Genomic DNA, 26,664 nt, shown 5'->3' with positions numbered 1-26,664 from the left:
GCCCTAGAGAAGAAAATGAATACCCAGTGAATCATGGAGACTTAGACATGATTGCTGAAAGATTACAAATCAGAAAATTATAGGAAGATTAAATTAATTACGGGTGGAGTATGTTATTCCACCTCTGTGATATTTATATAGAATTTCAATTGATCTATTTTTAAATTTTACATTTAACTGCATTTTAAGTTACAAACAGGCTTAAAGGGAGTAAATTTATGACAAGAGTCATCATTATGTATGAATTTGCCGTAAAAAACGTTTTTAAGAAGCATATTATTCAATGAAGCTGCAATACTTCAGTAACATGAAGTTAAGGTTAATTTTCTAAATCCTCTTTTCTTTTCTAAGGTTTGAGGTAGATAAATGCAAAACATTTAGCATGATATAACTAAGATTTAAAATGCATACTAACCATGTGGAGCCAGAAAGGCCAGCAACGTAAGTAGCACAGTCCAAAATTCCTGATTCATATAGTGCCTTCATCACACCGGAGAATCCGACCATGGCTCGGAACCCTCCACCTGAGCCCAGTATGGCCACCACAGGCACCTGGGATGATGAAACAAAGAGATCATTTGTGAAGCCATAAAAGACATTTCTGTTTTGTTTCAACTTTTATGTTATATGTTCTACGTTTGGTAATCAGGAACTATAAATTCCATCATACCTTAATAATAACTAATTTTTAAAAAGGAAAATGTTTCATATAAGACAATCAAGAATTAATGTCTCTTAGAAGGCAGACATTGCTAAAACACCAACTAACTCTATTTAAAAATAACGACAACCATAACTCCCTACATTTACTTGACCCTTTGCAGTTTTTGGCTTGCTTTCGGGTGCATTTTTTTTATCCTCTCAAAAATCCTGTAAGGTGAACAAAAAAGTCTTTGCTTATTCTGCAGATGGAAGTTCTACAATGGTGATATTACTTGCATAAGGCCTATTAACTGGTAACTTCTAGTTAAGTAAGCACTGTGCCCTCTTGGCGCATAATTCTTACTACTCCTTTATGCTGACTCATTTCAAAATACATGCTATTATTCAAGCAATTAAAAAAGAATGTGACAAGACCTAAAAATTTTATTTACTCTTTAATCTATTAAATAAATCTCATTGAGCAGTCTCTATCTTTCAGTCATCACAGGTGGATCCGGGGAATACAGTTTATTTAAGTGAGGCAGAAACATAATAATAATTATGACAATAGTACGAATAGGGACAGATGACATCTGTTGAGCAATTACTATCTGATAGGAACTGTTCTAAGTATTTCATAGAAATTATCTCATTTGATTACCACAAAATCCACATGAAGATTTTACAGGTTTATAGGATTTTATGCTCTTTTATAGGTGAGCAACCAAGGTACTTAGAAGCAAGACCTCGAAAACTTGTTCTGGGTCATGCAACTAATAAATCGCAGTCAGGAGTCAAACCCCAGGTTCCTACATTGGGGTTCATGCTAACATGCCTTACTAAAATAAAGTGCTACAGGTTGGGAGTACGTGAGGTCCAGAAGGTGTGGTGAATTCCAATCAGAGAAACTGAAATGGTAGAGAGAGCTTCATAAATAAAAAAAGAAACCGGTTCTTAATTTTAAAGATGCACAGTTATTCAACAGGGAGGGACGAGGGCAAGGAAGGAGGCCGGTCTGGAAATGGAAGCAGCATGAGTCAACCAAGAGTTTTCCCAGTAGAGAAGCAAAGGCTGTCTGCAACATGACTAAAACACAAGTGTTTGTTTGGAGAGGGAGAGATTGTCATTTTCTTTGTGGTCCTCAACCATTATTGCTTAAGAGAGCTGGTGGTTTCTCTCTCTACTCTAGGGAACAGCTCTTAAAGTGTACACAGCTCTCAGGGTGTCCACAAGGTCAAAACTATTTTCATGATAGCAGTAAGAGGTCATTTGCCTTTTTTTGTTCTCATTACTTCACGAGTGTGTGATGGAGTTTTTCAAGAAATTACAGGATGTGTTATATAGCAACATATTGGATTCAAAAGCAGATAAGAGAATCCAGCTGTTTTCTGTTAAGTCAAACAACAAAGATAATTGTAAAAATGGATCTCATTTTTTTTTTGGTTCTTGAAAATTTGATTATTTTCATAAAATGTTATTTATATTAATATGACATCAACGTATTTAAAATTTTTAAATGTTTTTATTTACTTTTGAGAGAGACAGAGACAGAATTTGAGTGGGTTAGGAGCAGAGAGAGAGGGAGACATGGAATCTGAAGCAGGCTCCAGGCTCTGAGCTGTCAGCACAAAGCCCGACGTGGCGCTCGAACTCACGAGCTGTGAGATCATGACCTGAGCTGAAGTCAGACGCTCAACCGACTGAGCCACCCAGGTGCCCCAACATCAATGTATTTAAAATAAATACACATTTTAATAAGTTTTCTCAGTTTCAGTTTTTAATATGGTAAATATCCATAGAGATAGCCCACATAAATAAAATCTTTTAGAAGTTTATGATATTTTTTAAGAGTATAACGGATTTCTGAGACCAAAATGGTTAATAACAACTGCTTAAGACTATCAGGCACATGGTGAGTACAATCCAACCTCTTCCAGTAAAATTTAGAGTCTTTTGAGGACAAGACAGTGGGAAGAACAGACAAAGGCATAGGGAGTGGATGGAGGGAAATATTTACTGGACAGACAATGATGTGGAGGCATTGTGAGATTGCCAGGGAGAAGAGGTGTCTTTTGTTTGACATTGTTTCTCAGTGATAACAATTATCAAAGAAGAAGTTAGAGACAGAAGACTGAGCAGTTCATGGAGCAAAGATATTAGATCATGGAGCAATTCAAGGCTTTAGAAGAAACAAAGTGAAGAAAGAAGCCCCCATGGGTAGCAGAGCAGAACCTGAACTGTGTGGGGATGCTCTGACTGGAGTTAAATAAAAATTTCCTACTGTTATCAGGTTTTCCTTTCTACATATGTGACAAAGTCTCATTTGCAAAATCAATGTCCAAATCATGGAGCGCATGTGCAGAGATGAGCTCAAGTATTTTCGGCAATTCCATTTTATCTGTAATAGTCATGGTATCCTCTTCTTCTGAGGTGCGAATGGCAAACAATTCCTCCTTTCTTCTACCCCCTAAAGCGAAGCTTGTGAGGAGAGAAACAGAATCAAGGTACATTTACAAGGAGAAGCTGGTGACTGATCTGACGTTAGGCACAAAAGAGGAAGGAGTGTGGTCAGACTGTTAGGGTTTCTAGCTTTGCTCCCAGCAGATGATGCGGCCATTGCCCAGGAGAAGAACCCCCGGGGCAGGGGGCCAGCTGCAGGGGAAATACTGCACTCAATCTCAGAAATGCAAAATACACAACATGGATGCATCGTGTTCCAATCACTTGGATTCTGATCCTTGGGTATTCATTGACCAATGTGAGAGATATATATATATATATATGGAATATATATGGAACTATAGTTCCATATATATGGAATATATATGGAATATAGTTCCATATATATTCCATATATATGGAACTATAGTTCCATATATTCACATAAAATATATGGAACTATTATTTTAGAACTAGAAGGACCAAAAGTCTATCAAATTCTTATATATGGAAAGGGAAGTCTTAGCGGAGATAGGACAGTGAAGAGCCCGACACCTAGGACTAATTTCCTCATCCAAGGCTTTGTCTAATACCAAGTGGTCCCAACCTGGAAGACCCTAGGCATCCTAATTAGATGCAGTTTGGGGACCTCACTGATGAAAACGCATTCCACCGGCACAATGGAGCAATTTAAATGGCTTTGAACCTGTGTATATTTAGATACACAGAATGTTCTCAAACATAAATGTTTAAATTGTCAATAAAGTAAAATACATAAGCTCTTAAAAACTGATCTGGAGGGGAAGGAAAGCTAAGATAGAAAACAGAAGTGGTTTATAAAGTGGGTGAGTGGAGCACAGTACAGTGTAGTTGTAAACAGGCCAGCTAAGAAGTTAGAAGGAGGAGAGATTTGAATTAGGCCTTGAGAGAAGAGTTGAGTTTATAGGCAATGTAGTAATAATAGTGAACATTTATTATTGCCATGTGCCAAGCACTGAGCCTAAGATCAGGCCAAGATCGTCACTCTCTCTCTCAAAAAACAAATACACATGTTATTTTTAATAATAACATTAAACCTATACAAACCAGATAGTTTAGAGAAAGAAAACCCTTAGTAATGGAATACACTGTTCAACACAGAACATACAAACTGTATTGTTTGGAGTCAGATTTAATAAGAAAAGTTGGAAAACTTAACATAAGACCTTCTCCAATCCCCAGCTGTCCTTCTTCCTAAGCCAGTAGTCCAGCATAACTTATAGATGCCTATTTTATATTGTTAGGAATTTTCTGGAAATAGCCACTTGCTCTGGAATTCATTGTTGTATAACCCATTGTTTTCATTATTGCTTTACAGTAAGTTCTTAAAGAGAGTTTTCACATAAGATTTTTAAGTCTGATATCTGAGCTGCTATCAGGTAAAAAAATGCCAGATGTTTGCACATAAAAATTGAATAATCACATGATGGAAAGATTATGAAGATTATAATTACCATCCTCATTTATTACATATGAATCAATCTGTTTTTATGTCTATCATTTAATTTTCATAACTCTATGAGATATATATTTTCACCTACATTTTAAAGATAAAGTAATTGAAACACAAAGAAGTTCATTTTTCCATTATCATAAAGCTAGAAAGTAATGTCCTGTGGATTCAAAGCTGGATCTGTCAGACTCCAAAGCTTTTAATTCACTATGCTCCACTGTCTCTGAAAGCTTTCCTTACAACTAGCTTTGTGACCCGAGGCAAAGAAAATCCTCTTTGAACTCTGTTTACTTCTATGTAGAAATATTGGGTACAATGAACAACCTTGAGGCTTTTTGCTACTAGTAACACTCTAGGTTCTATAACTACTACAGAATATGAATTATAAAACTATAAAAGCACAGGATAGGGGCGCCTGGATGGCCCAGTCGGTTAAGCATCTGACTCTTGATTTCAGGTCAGGTCGTGATTTCAAGGTTCGTTTCTCATCAGTCTCCATGCCAACAACACAGAGGCTGCTTGGGATTCTCATTCTCCCTCTCTCTCTGCCTCTCCCCCACTCACACATACACACACTCTCTCTCTCTGTCTCTCTCTCTCTCTCAAAATAAACTTAAAAACAACCTATAAAAGTATAAATTTTTATTAACTACAAAAATGGGAGATTAAACTTATCAAGAAAATACTGTGTACCTGGTATGAGCTTGGGTACTTTCATTCAATGTGTTTCATTTAATCTTCCCAGGCCTCTAAAGGAGATCAGCATTATTTCCATTTTTCAGATGAGCAATTCAGTGCACATAAATACCTTGTCCACATACAGACAGCTGTTAGGTCATAGAACCATGGTGTGAACAAAGGTGTCACTGACATGATAATTCATTCCCTTTCCTTTTACTCACTGTTCAGAAAGACAGGGTAATCTTTATTGAAAAAAACCATTTGATATTTAGCTAATTTATATTTCAGATTCATGTGTCACTTCAGATGATGTCAGCACAACTTTACCTAACAAATGAAGGCTAGCTTTTGATGTTTTAAATGTCTTGGTCATTCCAAAATAGCTTCAAAGAAAGCTGGAGAGTTATAAGATGCAGCTGTTAGACCTGGCTCAAAGTCTAAACGATTTAAACTAAAGGTTATTGAGAGTTTTGGGGTTATATTTAGACCTTATAGCATCAGAATTTGTGCATAAATGATATCAATGAATATTTCTCATACTTCTCTCATATGATTACAGGAAATGAATTTTCACTTACCAAAAATCCTGTGGTTTTGATTAAATTATTGTGATGCAGGGGCATATGGATATTATTAATTTCCTCCCTTGCAAAAGAAAACTCTAAAATGCTTAAGGATTTTTTTTTTTACATTTTCATAAATTTTTATGGTCTGAAAATTATACAGAGACTTTTTGCTTCCTTGGCTCCCCTATTAGTCAGGGTTCTCCAGAGACACAGAATCAACAAGATGAAATATATCTACCTCTCTAGAAAGAGATTTGTTATATAGAATTGGCTCATGAAATTAGGATGAATGGCAAGTCCAAATCTGCAGTATGGGCCAGCAGACTCCAGAACCAGGGGAGTCAATAATACAGTTCTAGGGGTGCCTGGGTCACTCAGTTGGTTAAGCATCCAACTTCAGCTCAGGTCATGATCTCACAGTTTGTGGGTTCGAGCCCTGTGTCAGGCTTTGTGCTGACAGCTCACAGCCCAGAGCCTGCTTCAGATTCTGTGTCTCCCTCTCTCTCTCTCTCTCTGCCCCTCCTCGACTCACTCTGTCTCTCTCTCAAAAATAAAATAAACATTAAAAAAATTTTAAAAAATACAGTTCTAGTCTGAAGTCTGGCAGGCGGAGACCCAGGAGAGCCAATAGTGCAGATGAAGAGAAAGGCAGTCTGTTGGAGAATTCCCTCTTGCTCAGGGAGGCTGATCTTTTTGTTCTGTTCAGGCCTACAAATGATTGTACACCCCCTCCCCCCCCACATTACCCATGGCAATTTATGTACTGAAAATTCACTGATCTGAATGTTAATCTCACCTAAAATCACCCTCCAAGTTGACACATGAATTTAACCATCATAGCCCCATTTCATGTTTTAAAGAGGTAAGAGAAAAGTATGTAACCACCTCTGTGCCAAAACTATCAAGTCTTAAAAATAATGCTCAAAAATTATGAAAAACACATAGAGAAAATTTTTTCCTTGGTAAATTATTCATTTAACAAACATTTTTCACTTGTTATTGGGAAAAAGGTGTTTTTAATACATAACTCTACTGATATTAGATAAAAATGTACTTCATTATATTTAGTAAAATATAGACTTAAAATATTTTACTTATAGTACTTTTTAATACACCTAGTCCAGTTCATTAAATGCATTTTTTAATTTCTAAGAGGGCTTATTATTTTATTGACTAGTATGAAAGAGGACTACAAATCAAAAAAGTTAAGAAGTGTTAGAATTACTTACGCCAGTTCCTCACTAGTAGTATCAAAGACAGATGGTTATAATCATTTAGATTGTTATGTGTTTGGGTTTCATTTTTGTTAGTAATTATCACTTACAAATTATCCCTTTTTCTCTTTTCACTGACAAAATCAGGCAAATAAAAAGGGAAACAAAAGCAAAAATGAACTATTGGGACCTCATTAAGATACAAAGCTTCTGCACAGGTAAGGAAACAATCAACAAAAATAAAAAGGCAACTGACGGAATGGGAAAAGATATTGGCAATGAATCTGATAAAGGCTTAGTATCCAAAACCTATAAAGAACTTAACAAATTCAATACCCAAAAAACAAATAATCCAGTGAAGAAATGGGGAAAAGACATGAAGAGACACTTTCCAAAGAAGACATCCAGATGGCAGGGTTGATGCCTGGTGACTCATTCAGTTAAGTGTCTGACTTCGGCTCAGGTCATAATCTTGCTGTCCTTGAGTTCAAGCTCTGTGTTGGGCTCTATGCTGACAGCTCAGAGCTTAGAGCCTGTTTTGGATTCTGTGTCTCCCTCTCTCTCTGTCTCTCCCCTGTTCATACTCTCATTCTCTCTCTTTCTCAAAAATAAATAAACACTAAAGAAAAACAAGAGGGGCGCCTGGGTGGCTCAGTAGGTTGAACATTGACTTTGGCCCAGGTCATGATCTCGCAGTTCATGAATTCAAGCCCTGCATTGGGTTCTGTGCTGACAGCTCAGAGCCTGGAGCCTGCTTCGGATTCTGTGTCTCCCTCTCTCTCTCTGCTCCTTTCCCACTCATGTCCTGTCTCTGTCTCTCAAAAATAAATAAACATTAAAAAAAAATTTAAAAAAAGAAGACATCCAGATAACTGACAGACACATGAAAAGATGCTCAACATCATTCATCATCAGGGAAATACAAATCAAAACCACAATGAATGCCACCTCACACCTGTCGGAATGGCTAACATTAACAACTCAGGAAACAACAGATGTTGACGATGCAGAGAAAGGGGAACACCTCTGCACTGCTCGTGGGAATGCAAACTGGTGCAGCCACTCTGGAAAACAGTATGGAGGTTCCTCAAAAAACTAAAAATAGAACTACCCTACAACCCAACAATTGCACTACTAGGCATTTATCCATGGGATACGGACATGCTGTTTTGAAGGGACACATGCACCCCCATGTTTATAGCAGCACTATCAACAATAGCCAAATTATAGAAAGAACCCAAATGTCCACTGACTGATGAATGGATAAAGAAGATGTGGTGTGTGTGTGTATATATATATATATATATATATATATATATATATATATATATGTATATGTATATATGTATGTATATGTATATGTATATATATATATACATATAATGGAATATTGCTCAGTGATCAAAAAGAATGAAATCTTGCCATTTGCAACAATGTGGATGGAATTAGAATGTATTATGCTAAGTCAGTCAGAGAAAGACAAGTATCATATGATTTCATTCATATGTGGACTTTAAGAAACAAAACATAGGGGAAGGGATGAAAAAATAAGATTAAAAACAGAAGGAGGCAAACTATGAGAGACTCTTGAATACAGAGAACAAACTGAGGGCTGCTGGTAGGGTGTTGGGTGGGGGGATGGGATGAATGGGTGGTGGTCATTAAGGAGGGCACTTGCTGGGATGAGCACTGGGTGTTATATGTAAGTGACGAATCACTGAATTCTACTCCTGAAACCATTATTACACAATAATTACACTAAATTATTGAAATTTGTTTCTGATTATTTATTTCTATGCCCTCTAATTTGCCCCCAATTATCTCTATGTTCTTGCCAGTTTGAAGAGAAATCTGGTATGAATATAAAATCAGAACCCTTTCTTCCTCTACTTTTACTGAAAGTCAATTTTCCACAGTGCCAACCACCTCCAAACCCTCTGCCCCACAAAGCAGAGTCAAAGCACTTGAACATGCATTCCAGGAGGTAGCCAGGTCCTGGTTTTACAATCTTCAACTGACCAGTCCAATTTATAAAAGGTGCCAGAGAAGCTCTATTGAAAATTAGAGAGCCAACCCTGTAAATGTAAAGGAGGACAGAAAATGTAGCATTGATTTTTTTAAAGACTGATTATCTCCATATTAAAACTGTTAGGTTTTACACTGCTAGTTTGTACATCCTAGGTTGTTGCTGTTGTTGTTATTATTATCATTATTATTATTTATCATTTGGATTAGAGTATAGAAGCAAAGTTGACAATTATCGAGTCTGATTAACCAGTGCATCCTCACAGTATTAGCAATGGTAGGAGCAGACATGGCTGCCAGGACTTGTGTAAATGCTAATCCCTGCAGTGTGCATTGCCTCCCCACCACCCTGTGCCCAGTACCAGCCCTCCCAAGGTGCTGCCCAGTCCATTTCTGGTCAGAAACTTAGGCAACATCTTTGTACACAAAGAGAAGGAGCTCACTGGCTTGGTTTGCTTCATGAAACGTACAAAAAATAGTGTATATGATCTCGTTTCAACGTATTTACATTTTTTTCCCCCAGCACAGCCATAATTTCACATGTAAAATTTAAAAAGTGAGTTTACGTTAAATTAAAATATATTATTGTTACTAGCATTTTGTTTTCATCGGGCCGCTGGCCCTTCAAGCCCAGTAAGCTTCCTCACATAATGCCTGATTTATAAAACAAATCACTGAAAACTGCAGCAAATCCAGCACCTGTCCCCATAGGCCTCCTCCTTCCTTGCTCCTGACACATGTGTTCTTACGTGCCTCCCCCTGAGCCTGTCTCCCTGAGAGCTCTGTGGTCTGCAGGAGTCACCTGCCTCATAGTGGACAACCCTCCTGAGTGCAGTCTGGGCCGCTTGGACATCTACTTTCTAGATCAACTTCCAGGTCTCTTATTCCTTTGGCTGTTCACATCCCACCACTACCTCAGAGGAGAAAAACTCCAACTCCACCTTGTGAGTCCCCGGAAGCTCACACCCGCTCAGTGCTCCTTTCTGGCCTCTACCCTTGGGAGTTTGACACTGTCTTCCCTGTGATACTTGCAGTCTGGGAGGGGAATAGGAATTGAGAGTACAAAGTGCTGTTGTCACCAGGAAAGGAGGAAGCAAGAGGAAGAATATTCTAGATGACAGAAACAACACAAACGAGGAATAAGAATTCTTATTGACTACTCAAGGTTGACTTCTATTACCTCCCTCAGAAACTGTTTTGCTTTGCTTCTTTCTCTGTTACCAAATGGACTCTTTTCTCTAGTCTTTCACTTCCTTTATATGACAAACTTAAGTAAGAATAGCACTCACAGAATATATTACTCAAGGTCCGTTTTGATTTTCATCAAAAGATATTTGTTTAAATTGAAAGTATCTCGTAAATTGTGCCTTGGGACAAAACACTTTCTCTTTATTCTCTGATGCAGGTGAAAGTAAATTACTTTCTCTTGCTTTCCCACTATTATAGTTCCAGACTCTAGTCCCCTAACCAGCTTTGCTTTGTTATGGTCAGTTACTAGGGAACATAAAAACTAGCGAGTAGCATTTCCCTTCACAGAAGACTATAATCTGGGAACTTCATCTGACCAAGAAGTATTTTCAGACCAGAAAATTCATAAGAATGGCCTCTGAACGATCCAACTATGCCAAAAATCCCCACGTACAGAGGCTTGCAGGTCTTAGTCATAGGAAAGATCTCAGGCCTTTATTCATAAAGAAATCACACTAGTCAGAGACACTGTTCTAACAACAAGCCTGCTTATCAGATTTGAATTCCACAGCAGCAAAGTTGAAAGAGAAAGGAGTGGTTTGAAGAAATTACCTCAAGGGAGCACATAAGGCAGGGAGAGATGGCAGCTGATTGGAAAGGAGACAGACCTGAGAACACTCAAATCCATTCAGTCAGGACGAGGAATGACCTGTCACTTTAGAAAGACTTCCAGCTAAATGATTAAAATCAATACATTTCAAAACTTTTTTTTAATTATTGAGAATACATTTTTTTAGTCTTAGTATTTAAGAGAATAAACTCTTGAGTTATTAGATGCCTCAGCTCTTTGACTAACTCATTGTCCAGATGGAAAAGCTCAGATTTTATTAAATTTGACAATTATTGCCCTCGGGTGTTATGCAACAGAAGAGCCACACTCAGGTACAATACTATTTTTTTGAGCAACTACTACATGCTCTTACACATTGTGCTGGAGGCTTATAAGCAGTAGTACTCATCCTGTGACCTAATAAAAGCCCCAGGCTCCATTTTACAGGTGAAGCACAGAAGGGAAGGACTGTGCCCAAGTTTATGCTGCTCTAATTTATTTGACACTGAAGTCCTAAACTGGATGCTGTCTGTTGAACACTTGGAATAAGACGAGCACAGTCTCTGCATTGGGAATTAAGAACTGAACAGAAAGTGAAGTCTTATCAGAGAGCAAGGGAATTGGGAACTTAAGACACCCTTCTCACCAAGGAGTAACATAAAAATAGGAAAGGGACGCCTGGATGGCTCAGTTGGTTAAGCATCTGACTTCAGCTCAGGTCATGATCTTATGGTTCATGAGTTCCAGCCCCATGTCGGGCTCACTGCTGTCAGTGCAGAACGTACTTCGAATCCTCTATCTTCCCACCCTCTCTGCCCCTCCCCTGCTCATGCTCCTTCCCTCTCAAAAATGAAGAAAATTTTTTAAAAAACAGGAAAACATTACTTGTGGGGATGGGTGGTTCTGAATATATCTAATCTAATTATTCTGGACAAGGAAAACAACTCTAGACCAAACCGAAACAACTACAATAATTCCAGGAACGACTTCCAAAAACATGGATTTAATATTTTTGAAGAAAATTCCACAGAACACATAATTACTTTTTTCTCCATCCATTGCAGAAAAGCCAATTAGTATGAATATTAGGCCAAGTTTCATTTTCCCAGGGACACTCCTTTTTCCACAAAAAGAGGAGTGCCGAGGGGCAGAGAGAGGGGGACAGAGGATCTGAAGCGAACTCTGTGCTGACAGCACAGAGCCCAATGCAGGGCTTGAATTCCTGACCTGTGAGATCATGACCCGAGCCAAAGTCAGACGCTGGACCAACTGAGCCAGGCACCCCGCCCCCGCACACATACGTTTCTAATTGAACAGTTCAAGCTGGGATCTTTTCCTCCAAACCTTCTCCTCCACCTGTGTCTCCTGCCTCACGACCTGATTCTGTGTTCCTGGGTTCGGAGTCTCTGATCCCTCCCTCTAGCTACCTCATCCCCTGGAGGCAGTGCGAAGCTACCTCCTGAATCTGTGCCCTGACTCCTACAACGCAAGACTTACTGAGGGTCTACCGTGTGCTAAGGAGCCTTTGCCAGGTGCTGGGAATATGAAGGTTAAATAACACAGCCACTGCCCTGGTCTTCATGTAACTTATATTCCACTGGAGAGAAGAGACATTAAACGAATATCTGTACAAGTATTTTTTAAGTATACGTGTTGTAAATGCTAAAAAGATAATGTGCATATATTGGTGCCATTAATATAGAGAATATAACTGAGATCTAACAGATGTGGGGGGAAGGAGGGAGGAGCTGGTGAGGACAACAGCCTCAGAAGAAGCTAAGTATGTGGTGCTTAAAGTTGGGAGGGTCCTAGGTACCCCAAAAGGCGGTGGGGCGGGGACAGGGTGGCACAGGGAAGCACAGAGAGGAGAGGAGAGGAGGGAAGCACACAGAGAGAGAAGAAACTGTGTGGAAAAGCACCACATGGGGAAAGGTTCTGAGGGGACATGGGACCAAGAGGCACCTAGTGAAGGAGTGTGGTGAACTGGGGGTGAACTGGCAAAAATGGATGCTAGAAAGATGCCAAGAAGCCAATCCTAAGAGCAGGAAAGGTTTTTTAAGCTCGGGTTTGAGAGCGAACAGGACATGGGGGGAGGGAGGACAGGTCTTACTTATGCGTTACTTATGCATTTAATAAAAGGATAGACCAATAAATGGATGGACAGGTGGATGGATGGGTAGATAGATGATAGATCAGTGAAGGGAAAAATGAATAAATGGACAGATAAATAGCCAAAAACTGGTTTACACATTACATGTTATTGAACAATAAATGATATTTATTTTCCTGGAAATTAAGGGAAGAAAAAGAAGTTAAAGTACAAATGAAGGATTGTACTTCCTATATTTGTTTACAAAAATATTTTAATTTTAAGATCTCTCTATCATTAGGATGATGAAAACATTAAAAAGTAGAGGTCATCATTCTTAAGTATTTGGTCAATCTGGGATGATAGACTTTAGCTTCCTGTGATGAAATATTAAGAATTTGAAACATTTCCTTTTATCTCTCCCATTCACATCTACGTAGTTTGGTAAACTGTGTTATCATTGACAAGACTTGTAGCACTTTCTTCTTGTTTGGTGATGATAAATCTCACAATTGTTTAATCTTAGTCCATATTAAAGTTAATTCAATGATCCCAGAGGGGAGGGAGCTAGAGCGATGGCCAAAATGGGCGAAGGGAGTGGGAGATACAGAATTACGGTTATGGAATGAATAAATCACAGAGATGAAAAGTACAGCACAGAAAATATCATTAACGGTGTTGTAATAGTGTTGTGTGGTGACCCATGGGAGCCACACTTGTGGTGGGCACAACACAATGAAAAGACTTGTTGAAACACTGTGTTGTACACCTGAAACTAATTGCAACATTGTGTGTCAAATATACTTTAATTAAAAAAATAATAAAAATAAAATAAAATTAATTCAATGATCTTTTTACATCTGAGGCTAATCTTTTCTTACTATCAATAGCTTGTTTGTGTGTAAGTATGCCTACGCCTCTTTGTAAAACTGTACCTGATCAATATTGCTAAATGTGGGCAGCATTTGTGATGATCTTCCTCAAAGAATCTTTATTTACGAAACACTTACCTCATCTTAAAAAACTGAAGATATAATGCTCAAACTCAATATTTCCATACTTGGGTGAAATTTGGGAGACGGTACAAACACAATTATTATTGAATTGCAGTAACATTTGAAAATTTTCCAACTCACATCGCGCGTAGAATACAGGCCTCTACTCTTCTCTGGACCCAGGAGTTTCTTCATGTTTTCCTTTATGTTTTCTTTCCTCTGTTGTCTGAAAGTCTTCTCCTGATCACACAGAGCCATACTGAATCGGAGGTCTGGGGATGAACTGTATAGAGAACATAGTCATGAGCCAATGTCCCCAGTAGCCTTGTTAAAATCACCCAGTCCCCGGTAGCTAACGCTGATACCTGCTCACTGTTCCCCTCAAGCCATTTCCTAGAAGGGGAGCTGAACAAGGGTATAAAATGATGGCTGTCTTAAAACTGTATGTTCCAAGGTGTGTTTCCAGAAAATATGGAGTAGGAGATGCTTTAGAAAAAACAAGCAGGCACACGAATGGCCAATGAGAAATTCATCTTATGATAGTAAAGACTTCGGGAAATATTTCAGAAAATAAAGCTGCTGAGATCTATTTGGCACAGTATTTCCCAAATTTATTTGATCAAGAATTCCTTCCCCTGGCCCTTCGTTCCCCACTTCTCCATGACATACCACTGATATTCCAAAGAGTCTATGTTCTGTGGAGCATACCGGCAGAAATACTGTCTTAATGAATTGCCTTGTCTAAGAGATGTCCCCGTGTGACAAAAAAAAAAAGGCACTGCTAACGCTAGAACTTCAGACAGTGACAAGTAAGTTTGACTGGAGGATTTCAGAGCTCTTACATTGTATACCCTTCCTAATAATAGCAGCGGCGGCAACTTCTCAGATCCCTAGACTATGCCAGAAACCACTTTAGATATGTAGGCATGTATCACTGCAGATAATGGGAGTAAATCTCACACGTTATTATACAATATATTATTTTTCTAACTACCTATTACAGATTAAAAAAACCAAAGCTCTGAGAGGTTAGGATCACAGAGCAAATAGATGATGTATTTTCCTCAATGCAACAATTCCTCACAAACAAGTCCAATATTGTATTCTAAAACCAGCTTCTGAATTTAAAAATAGTAAAAAGTAGGAGCACTTGGGTGGCTTAGTCGGTTAAGCAACAGGTTCTTGATTTTGGCTCAGGTCATGATCTCATGGTTCATGGGATAAAGTCCCATGTTGGGCTCTGCACTGACAGTGAGGAGTCTGCTTGGGATTCTCTCTCTCTCTCTCTCTCTCTCTCTCTCTGCCCCTCCCCGCTTTCTCTCTGTCTCTCTCTCTCCCTCTCAAAATAAATAATTTAAAAAAAAATAGTAAAAAACAAAACAGAACAAGAAAACATAGACCTCTATGTTGTGATGCGAATAAATCCAAATGTAGAAAGTAAGAATTTCGCTGATAAAATATTGTCTCTTTACCATTCATAAAAGTAAGTCCTTCCCTTCAGAGTGAATTAAAATTAAGGAAACTTCTGTTAATTCAGTGCATTTATTCCTCGTAAAACATAGGCCAAAAGAAGAGACTCCATAGGCTCTGGGCTATGTACTCTATAATGATCTTTGTTTACCAATAATATTTTAATTACTATTTCCCAAAGGACAAACATGGATAACTCACAAAAGAGGAAGTATGATTAATAATGAAAAACAGAAGAATACTTAGCTTCACTAGCAAATTTTTAAAATACTGTTATTATTTAACAGTTTTTAAGAAATATTTTAAGTATTTATTTTCTAGTACAAAGTAAATATATTCATTTTGAAAATATAAATTTGCAAAACACTTTTGAAAGTCATCAAGTGATGAGCACCAAAAATAATTAAAATGTATATTCCCTTTGAGTAGTTCTATTTTTGGATATATGCTTTAAGAAAACTAACTGTAGGGACACCTGGGTGGCTTACTCAGTTAAGCATCCTACTCTTGATCTTGGCTTGGGTCATGATATCATGGTTCATGAGACGTAGCCTCAAGTCAGGTTCATGCTGACAGTGCAGAGCCTGCTTGGGATTTTCTCTCTCCCTCTCCCTCTGCCCCTCTCCCCGCAAAATAAATAAACTTTAAAAAACAGAAAATTAACTGTAAATTTTGAAAAGAGCACTTAGCCATATTGCCCAATAATAAAAAATGATCAGTATAGCACATCAAAGCATTGGATTGCACAGTTATTAAATTTGATTATTATGAAGTTTTCCAAGGAGGAAAAGAGTTACGAGTGAATCAGTAAGAATTTTTTAAGTCAAGTCTTAGGGGTAGACTCTCTATTATTATTTATTACAATATATTAGGTTGAGTATCTTCTAACCACTTTGAGAAATAAAAATCTCACCTGCACAGTTGTCTCTGTGAATCCATCTCAAATGTGTTTCCTTTTCTGCTCCTCAGAGTAATCACTACCTTAAACTTGCTCTTTATTATTCCAATGTATTTACACATTTATGAATTACAATTATTTATAAATTTATACATTTATAAATTATAAATATTTATAACTTCACAGTATATATTTATATCTCTAAAAAATACATAGAGTCATTTTGTATGTTTTTAATTTTTTAATAAATTCTATCAACTGTAGGGCGCCTGGGTGGCGCAGTCGGTTAAGCGTCCGACTTCAGCCAGGTCACGATCTCGCGGTCCGTGAGTTCGAGCCCCGCGTCAGGCTCTGGGCTGATGGCTCAGAGCCTGGAGCCTGTTTCCGATTCTGTGTCTCCCTCTCTCTCTGCCCCTCCCCCGTTCATGCTCTGTCTCTCTCTGTCGCAAAAATAAATAAAAAACGTTGAAAAAAATTAAAAAAAAATTCTATCAACTGTATGTATTCTGCAATATTTTTTCCATTGACCATTTTGTTTTTAAGATTCATCTGTGTTTGTATATATAGGAATAATTCAAACATTTTTACTATTGTGAAGTATCTCCATTATATGATTATAGCATAAGTTATTCCATGAATATTGAGGTTGCTTCAAATTTCTGCAAACTATTACAAACATTTTTACTATGAACTTGTGGTGCACATGTGGAAAATTTTTCTACTTTGTATTAATATAAAATAATATGTGCTCTTTTTCTAAAGAACATCTCATTAAATCATCACAACAGATATGCTTATAAAGTACTCTTTTCTTATTTCACAAATGAGCAAAAGTGTCATTAAAAATGTTTCAACTGTTAACACAATTAGCAAGAGGCTGATTTAAAACTAGGATTTCTCATTCTGGAACTCCTGTTCCCTGTAATATACTAGGTAATATACTTGTAACATACTATGCTGATCACTATCCTACATTAAACACAAGGGCCATGATTTTTCAAAAAACCTATGAACAGAGCGATGAACACAGATATTTAGAAGATCAGTACAAACATGTAAAAGAAAAATAAAAAATGTTGAGTAATTTTATAAATACAATAACAAGTTTGGTTCATTTATTTTCCTCTTTTACATATTATCTTTGTTTAATTTGATTTCTTGATTTTATTTTATATCTAATGAAAAACATTCCACGGAAAGTTAAATTTTTCTTTAAAGAACATTTCTGGGGCACCTGGATGGCTCAGTTGGTTAAGTGTCCAACTCTTGCTTTTGGCTCAGGTCATGATATCGCAGCTTCGTGGATTTGAGCCCCACATCAGGCTCTGTGCTGGCAGCGGAATCTTAGGATTCTCTCTTTCTCCCTCTCTCTCTGCCCCTCCCCCACGTGTGCTGTCTCTGTTTCTCTCAAAAAAAATAAATACACTTAAAAAAATAATTTCTAGGGGCGCCTGGGTGGCGCAGTCAGTTGAGCGTCCGACTTCAGCCAGGTCACGATCTCGCGGTCTGGGAGTTCGAGCCCCGCGTCAGGCTCTGGGCTGATGGGAGCCTGGAGCCTGTTTCCGATTCTGTGTCTCCCTCTCTCTCTGCCCCTCCCCCGTTCATGCTCTGTCTCTCTCTGTCACAAAAATAAATAAACGTTGAAAAAAAAAATTTAAAAAATAATTTCTAAAGGGGTGCCTGGGTGGCTCAGTTGGTTGGGCAGACAACTTCGGGTCAGGTCATGATCTCACGGGTTCGTGGGTTCGAGCCTGCGTGGGGCTCTGTGCTGATGGCTCGGAGCCTGAAGCCTGCTTTGCATTCTGTGTCTCTCTGCCCCTCCCTGCTCATGTTCCGCCTCTCTCTCTCTCAAAAATAAATAAGCATTTAAAATAATAATAATAATAATAATAATAATAATAATTTCTAAGAACATTTCCATTTCAGAGTCAAGACAAATGAACAGATAAAAATAGTTTGATCAAAGTTCATTATAAATATATAGTAAATTGCTTCTGAACATATGTATCTTATTTAGCTGAGTTTTTTTCCTCCATTTTTTGATATCTGTACTTTGTTAAAGCAAATTTCTTTTACATAATATAGTCCTAATTACATCAGTGAAGACCATTTCCCATTAAGACAAATAGCATGACTTTCTAGTCAAATAGCAAAAGTTCTTTTAATCTCATGCTAAAATCTCATGTTATACCACATTTTAAAAAATTTTAGACAGAGAAAGAGAAAGCCTGAGTGGGAGAGAGGGGCGAGGGGGGTGGGAGGGAGGAGAAAGGGAGAGGGAGAGAGAGGATCTTAAGCAGGCTTCACAATGTGGGGCTCAATGCCAAGACCCTGGGATCATGATCTGAGCTGAAATCAAGAGTAGGATGCTCAACTGACCGAGCCACCCAGGTGCCCCTAAAATATACCATTTTGGCAAGAATCAACACAATGCAAAATAATGCAACTCAATTACTTGCACTATCCTATGAGACTTCCTGACATATCTTGAGGGACAAGTAGTAATTTATGCAATAATTTACAAGGTTGAATCAACGTGTTCTAGGAACCTAAATAAGAGAAAGAAATACTGAGCCCAATGTCAACGTGTCCCTCAGCATTCATTCGGCAAATCACAATATAGGAGAATGTTACACTAATAAATGCAGTGTTTGGGTGAATTAAATGTGGACTAGTTACTTCGGTAAAACCCACTTCAACAGGGAAGTTCAAGGAGACACAGAGAGTTTGAAGGAGGTTGGATGTACTGAACTCAGCGTTAGATCCAGCTAATTCTCCAGGCAGGCCTAACTCCCCTAAGATGCACCATTTGAAAATAAATAAATGAGGGGCGCCTGGGTGGCGCAGTCGGTTAAGCGTCCGACTTCAGCCAGGTCACGATCTCGCGGTCCGTGAGTTCAAGCCCCGCGTCGGGCTCTGGGCTGATGGCTCGGAGCCTGGAGCCTGTTTCCGATTCTGTGTCTCCCTCTCTCTCTGCCCCTTCCCCGTTCATGCTCTGTCTCTCTCTGTCCCAAAAAATAAATAAACGTTGAAAAAAAAATTATTAAAAAAAAAAAAGAAAATAAATAAATGATTTTCCAACATTTCTTTTGGAGGCCACTTTGAAACAGCAACGTGCTTCATGGAACTTTACTATCTCTGTGAACAAAAACAATCTCATTTTCAGTTTTTCCTTTTTATAGTTTCCTGTTTATGTTTACTTTCATGTTCTTGAGTATCTATCTGAATCAACAATGAAAAAGAGGCTTAACTAACCATATTTGTTCATTTCTACGGGAAGTAAACCAGAGGGAGGACTCTTTCTAAAAGCCCTTATTGACCTGATAAAAACTACCGGGAAAAGTAAGCAAAGATACAAAATTTATTATTTTTTAATGCCATAGCTATTAGGGAAGAAGTTTATTTAATGTGTTTTTTATGTTCAAAAGCTCTCAGAATTATTTCTTATTTTAAAAGTGGACCCTTAACAATTAAAATAAGATAGTGAATCACTCACAATATTTTCCACCCAATGAAATAAATGCACTTACCAAACTTCAAGAGACATTTCCAGAAACATTTCAGTGACCTAGAACAGATACATTCATCAGATTCGGGCATAAAATGGGTGTGTATTATATATAATGCAAACAAAGTCAAAACCATTTTTGAGTGCCAGATTGTTTTTAACCTAAAAGAGTCCTAAAAATAAAAGTAACATAGCTTCATGGATGTACTTCAATAAATACATGTTTTTGCTATTTTTCATGATATAAGTCTATTTAATCAGTCACTTTAGTAAACATAAGAATTGCTTCTGCATAGTTGTTTTCCTCCTTCACTAAAAGGAGGTAGTTGAATTCTGCAGTCATTATGGATGAGACACAAAAATTGCCTGAGCTCTAGGGGCACCTGGGTAGCTAGTCGGTTAAGTGTCCGACTTTTTTTTTTTTTTTTAATGCTTACTTATTTTTGAGAGAGAGACAGAGCATGAGTGGGGGCGGAGCAGAGACAAAGGGAGACACAGAATCCTAAGCAGGCTCCAGGCTCTGAGCTGTCAGCACAGAGCCCGACGTGGGGCTCGAACCCATGAACCGTGAGAGCATGACCTCAGCCTCGGACACCTAACTGACTGAGCCTCCCAGGTGCCCCTAAGTGTTCAGTGGCTCAGGTCATGATCTCACGGGGCTCACAGGGTCGAGCCCCATGTTGGGTTCTGCACTGACCACGCAGAGCCTGCTTGGGATTCTCTCTCTCTCCCTCTCCCATGTGTGTGTGCGCACTTCACACCCCCTCTCTCTCAAAATAATAAAACATTTTTGAAAAATTGCCTGAGTCCTAAAAAACTATGAAGATATTGTGCCTGTTATTCAGGAACTGTCCCCGGGCCTCCAGACAGAGGCAGAAGTGGTCAGGAGGTTAAAGAAAGCCTGGGTGAAAATTCACACGTGTGCATTTGTGACAAATGTGGGCTGTCATAGACTGGAGACAGAACACCTATCCAAGGTGGCAGCAGGACCAGGGGCCAGCCAACTGTGGTTAGCTCAAGAAACATCTACAAATGGGAGGTGGGGCTCAGGTTTTCATTTTCCAACACTCTGTGAGCTAACCAAATTTCTGGGAGGACTCTATCCTGCCAATGAGCCAATTTTAGTCTAATGGAAAAGAGAGTGATTAATATCCAAACAGAAAAAGGGGTATTAAAAGGTATCTCTCCAGGGACTATAATTCTGTTGTATAGAAAGACATTCTCTGTACTATCCCTGCCATTAGTTATGAATAATGTAATTTTAGACTGTCTTGAGAACCAATTGAGAAAATGTTTTGAAGATTGCTGCATAATTATAAAATAGTGCTATTATTTTTATCATATCAGTTACCATAGAATATAGTTAGAGTGAACCTTTCCAATATCTTCAAATAGACCAGAACTCAGATATGTCTCTTAAAAGGTGAAGACGGCATTTTTAGAAGCAACACAAAATGCTATAGATTACTGGCTTTGTTTTCTGTTTGGTTTCAGAAGATGGAAAAAAACAAACCAGAAGGAGCTTTCCAAAAGGTTAAAATAAGTTCACGGATAATTCTCAGCACTGAATTTTATGAGTAAGAAAAAGGTATGGAAATCATCTGTACAAGAATTTGCCTCTCCCAGTAAACTGTATCTATCCTATATAGATCTATCTTATAAGCATTTATATGTATCTTATATGTATCTATTTTATATAGCTCTCTATTACTAGTTCATTGCAGTGTTTGGCATATGAGACATAATCAATATCTGCTGAATTACTGTGCATGTGTGTGTGAGGGAGCACATAAGGCAATCTTTTCTTGTTAAGAAACATGCCATTGCTACTAAACATAAAATCATGGGCTGGTGTAACACAGACAGCCGTTCCTATGAAGTCCTATGAACCTTTACTCATCAAAGCAACATATCAGTATCACTTTGCAGTTATCAAAATAATCAAGAATCCCGGTACAAGTAGAATTCCACATGCCCAGATGAATCATAGTTCAGTTATAAGTCAAAAAGATGAGTGGTTGGGGGCGCCTGGGTGGCCCAGTCAGGTCAGCATCTGACTTAGGCTCAGGTCATGATCTCATGGTTCATGAGTTTGAGCCCCACATCGGGCTCTGTGCTGATAGCTCGGAGCCTGGAGCCTGCTTCGGATTCTGTGTCTCCCTCTCTGTCTGCCCTCCCCCGCTCATGCTCTGTCTCTTTCAAAAATAAATAAACATTTTTAAAAAATTCTTAAAAAAGGTGACTGGCTTCTAAACAATTACTGTAACTGCAGTCTGTTCTATCAATGTTAGTAGCACCGCTCAGACCACATCCCGACACATCATGTCTATTCCCCATTTCTAAATTTCAAATGGAGTCTTTCCTAAAGAGGGCTTGGAAAACTTTATATTGAATGAGCTTGCTCTGGATATTTAGTGAGAAAAACAAGACGTGGGTAAAAACATAAGTCTGTTTTCCACCCTCCTTCATGCCCCCAAATACATGAAAGCTGGTATTAAAATAAGACTAGATTTACTGTTTTCATTTCCAGAGGGCAAAAACACCATGGGAGAATGGAAACTAAAAGAACAACATTACAACTCATTGTGCAGTTTTCTAACAAATGGAAAGATTTTAAGCTGGAATGGGCTTCCTAGTCCAACGTGCCATGTCATGACAGACTTCCCAACTGGAAGGTCCCTAAGCAGTTTGTATGGTAAGATATTCAGTGCCTGGATATATCTAATGAAAACTTAATAAGTAAAAGGAAAATCAACTGTGCTATGTTTATGGTCACATTGGTCTTCAGAATGTCCCTTACACATCCAGCCATAGCACTTCTTGGCTGAGACATTCATAATCTTCGACTGACTGATAAGAATCCTTAAATGAAGGCAGGATGAGAGAAAGGAAGACACAGGATTTTCCTGCCATTGGGAATATTACAGAATGTGGTGTGGAGGGACTTGCCACATGGATGGGGATCTTCACTTCCTCATGTTGCCCAAGTGGATCACCCACAATCTGGAGGAAATTTTAAACTCTCCCACTTGACGTGCTATGCTCAGACATGCCATGAAGACTGACATTTACAATCTCTCCGCACCTTTTACCTGAAACATGTCATTCGGATGCAATAGCCACAAAAGCATGTACTTCCTGTGAGGCATGAAACAAGTATTGTAAATTCCTTCCCACCCACTGCATGAAGCAGCTTTGCATCACAGTCTTCCACATTGCTGGCACCACCAAGGTAAGTTGAAGAAAGGTGACCCCGTCCGGCTGGCTCTCCCCAACCCCGTAATGCTTAGCTAGGAGCCAGACGAAGAAGAAGAACTTCACCTCTTCTAGGAATTATAAATGTAAGAAGCAGACTGTGCCCATTGTCCATTCTTGTGGAAAACAACAATCTCACCTTTGAATTCCACAGTGGAAAGCAATGTTACATGCTACAACAGGAGATGTTCAGCGTGGGGAGGGGGTGGGGGCCCAGAGGAAAGAACCTATATAGAGAAGCCATTTTAAACTTAAAAATAATGTTTTAAAAGTATCTAATCCACTAATCCCCTTGCAAACTTTCCAGGGTCATTCTGAAATGATAAAGTGAAAGCAACAAACATAGTGCTTGGCATGAGAGAGGTTGTTTAAAATTATCACAAAGAGATGCAGACAAATGATTTTAAACTTAAGAACCTACCCTATTGGTAAAGAGCTCTCCAAATGCACTCTGCCTTTTCTTAAAATTTTTAAAAATGTTTATTTATTTTTGAGAGAGACAGAGACAGAATGTGAGTGGGTTGGGGCAGAGAGAGAGGGAGGCACAGAATCTGAAGCAGGCTCCAGGGTTCCGAGCTGTCAGCACAAAGCCTGACGTGGGGCTCGAACTCACGAGCTGCGAGATCATGACCTGAGTCGAAGTTGGACGTTCAACCGACTGAGCCACTGAGGCGCCCCTGCATTTTTCTTATTAACATACTCTAGCATTTACAACCTTAACTTTCAATAAAACATTATATTGAATTCTGATCCCTCCCGAGTCAGGTACTCTTTTTCTTCCCCTTAGCAGACTAAAACAGCGACTAATCACCAAGTAGTTTCAATAATCATTTACATTGTTTGAATTATAAAATATGTTCTGCTTTGTCTCTGTATAACTGACCTGTACAAGATAAAATAAAATTATATTTAAGAAATAAGGGCCACTTGCACTAAGAATCATGTTTCCATACACTGTCACTCTATCCATTGAAGAAGGAACCAGATGTGGATCTAACAAGAGGCAACTCAAGTGTGAAGCAGAAATTACAATCCCACCAATACAAGCCAGACCCCCTCCAGATAAATTTTGCGCTTTTAAAATGGAATGAGATACTGCTAACATCACTTTTTCAAATGTGTCTGATTTTTAATAACAAAAAACTAACGTTTGTTTATGGTTTTAACTGAGGTATAATTGACATTTAACATTAGTTTCAGGTATATAGCATAATGATTCAAGATTTATATATATTGCAAAATGATCACCACAGTAAGTCTGGTAACATATGTGATTTCTTAAGAAAATAAAATTAGCATTTACTACAGGAATCATCGAATCCATTCACCCAAGAATTCAGGATAACTGTGTCCCACGCCCCCGACCCTCCGCCAAATATCACAGATAGTCTTAAAAGATCTGAAAGATTAAAAAATACACTATTTCCCTTAGTCATGTTCCACTCTATCACGCAGCTTTCCTCCTTTCATCCGAGGATGATGTCTCTTTCCTTCATTTAAGGTCCCTTTTCCTTACGTGGACATCGGAAATTCTAAACCCGACTTCCAAGAGCACTGTTACCAACCGAACATTCTCTCTTTTTCTCCAAATGGGAATTTCCCAGACTCTAGTTTTTTTTTTTTTTTTTAAACTTAATTTACTTTCATTATTCCTGTCTGAGCAGTTCCTAGATTCTCTGTATTTCCCATAAGTACATTCATTAATCCATTCATCCAAAAATGATTCAAGCGTCTAATGTGTATCAGGCTAGGTATGCAACGGTAATTAAGGTGAATGTGTTCTACTCCTTGATGGAACTTGATGGAACTTAGGTCCAGTAGAGGACCCCCAGGGATACAAGAACATTCTAAAGTGCCTTATAATTTAAAAGTTGTCTTGTGAAAATGTCAAAAAAAGACTCACATATGTTTCCATTGATAGCATCCCAAAATAAAAATGCATTCTCTTTTAAAGCCAGGAATTATTTGGCCTGTGTTTGAACTCTGACCTGCATCCAACTGATGACATTCACATCTTAGCCAAAGATCCCCCAGACTTCTCATCAAAGTATATCCTTCTCTTGTTTCCCCTCCAAACTTTGCTTTGTCTCATTCACTTAGCTAAATTATAGTCTTAGCCTTCACGCATCAATACATGGTTTTCCAAAGAAATCATCCTGACACTAACTTATTCTGAACTCAGCATCAACACTACCATTTTTTTAAAAAAGCTTTGTCACTATCTCTTCTATAGAACTACCTCTTGCATTTTCAAGTTGGCAATCATGAATAAGCAATAATCAAAGAAAGCAATCAGCAGAACTAGATACCGCAGCAGTCATGAGACACGGCTATTTTTAAGTGATACCACTAATAGCTAAGTAAAGATGGCAAATAAAAACACCATACCATGTAAACTTGGAGGCTACCTTCCTCAGAATATTGGCCTAAACAAACTAATTTTGTCTAGAAAATAAAAAGAATAAATATCTTACTTCAAAATCTCAGCATTTTTATGATCCTTTTGAAGCGGGCTACTTTGTTTACACAAAACACACTAAATTCTGAAGATGTGATATCTTTCCACTTTAAAACAGGATTCTGTAACCCACAGCCACACTTGATCTATTCAGTAACAGGTGACTAGAGCATTTTTGAACTGTCTTAAAACAAATGATCACGAAACTTACAGGCTCTACCTGTATATACAAATAGGTTGATTTTGCTAAGTTCAAAAAAATACGTTTCATAGTTAAGTCGGTTCCATGAACCAAATGACAGATAATTAAATCTGGCCGGTTATAATTATAATGAGAATATCTAATATTTATTTAGTGCTTACTGGGCCAGGCACCGTTCTAAAGCTTTCCATACATCAATTAATTTAACCATAACCACAAACTTAAGAGGTGGGTACTATGTATAACCCTGTTTCACAGATGAGGATGGCAAAGAAAAAGAAACAACTTGTCCAACATCACATGGCGAATAATTAACAGAATTGTGATTCCAACCCAGGCAGCGGCTGGCTGACTCTGAGCTGGGGGGTCAAAAACAGCAGGTCCTGCCAATTTCTCTCAGATGACAACTTTGATGCTCTCTCAACTTGTGACTCCAATAAACACAACCTCACCTTATTTTATTTATTTATTTATTATTATTTTTTTAATATATGAAATTTATTGTCAAATTGGTTTCCACACAACACCCAGTGCTCATCCCAAAAGGTGCCCTCCTCAATACCCATCACCCACCCTCCCCTCCCTCCCACCCCCCATCAGCCCTCAGTTTCTTCTCAGTTTTTAAGAGTCTCTTCTGCTTTGGCTCTCTCCCACTCTAACCTCTTTTCTTTTTTTCCCTTCCCCTCCCCCATGGGTTCCTGTTAAGTTTCTCAGGATCCACATAAGAGTGAAACCATATGGTATCTATCTTTCTCTGTATGGCTTATGTCACTTAGCATCACACTCTCCAGTTCCATCCACGTTGCTACAAAGAACACAACCTCACCTTAAATGCCAGCTAGAAAACAAAAAATGTGGACCCAGCTCTAAGACTGCCTTCTCTAATGATAATAATAATAATGACAACAGCAATAACAATAAAGAGAAGAATG

General features: G+C 38.4%; 1 protein-coding gene across 5 annotated transcripts in view; it reads right to left on the bottom strand.

The window, feature by feature from the left end:
- The window catches only part of PLA2G4A (phospholipase A2 group IVA), a 166,312-nt gene that overhangs the window by 55,954 nt on the left and 83,694 nt on the right, over positions 1-26,664 (bottom strand). For all 5 annotated transcript variants that reach the window (XM_086693967.1, XM_086693968.1, XM_086693969.1 and 2 more), the window contains 3 exons: positions 19,840-19,877; positions 14,083-14,224; positions 416-552 (listed from right to left, as the gene is read on the bottom strand). In XM_086693967.1, coding sequence (XP_086550093.1) covers positions 416-552; positions 14,083-14,224; positions 19,840-19,877 — 317 coding nt within the window. The remainder of the gene's footprint in view (positions 1-415; positions 553-14,082; positions 14,225-19,839; positions 19,878-26,664) is intronic.

Source organism: Puma concolor, chromosome E4 (genome assembly GCF_028749965.1).
Source record: "Puma concolor isolate L17-30 chromosome E4, mPumCon1.1.hap2, whole genome shotgun sequence".
NCBI classification, from domain to species: Eukaryota; Metazoa; Chordata; class Mammalia; order Carnivora; family Felidae; genus Puma; species Puma concolor.
Note: the sequence above shows the minus strand (reverse complement) of the source record. Positions and strands in the feature narration are given on the sequence as shown.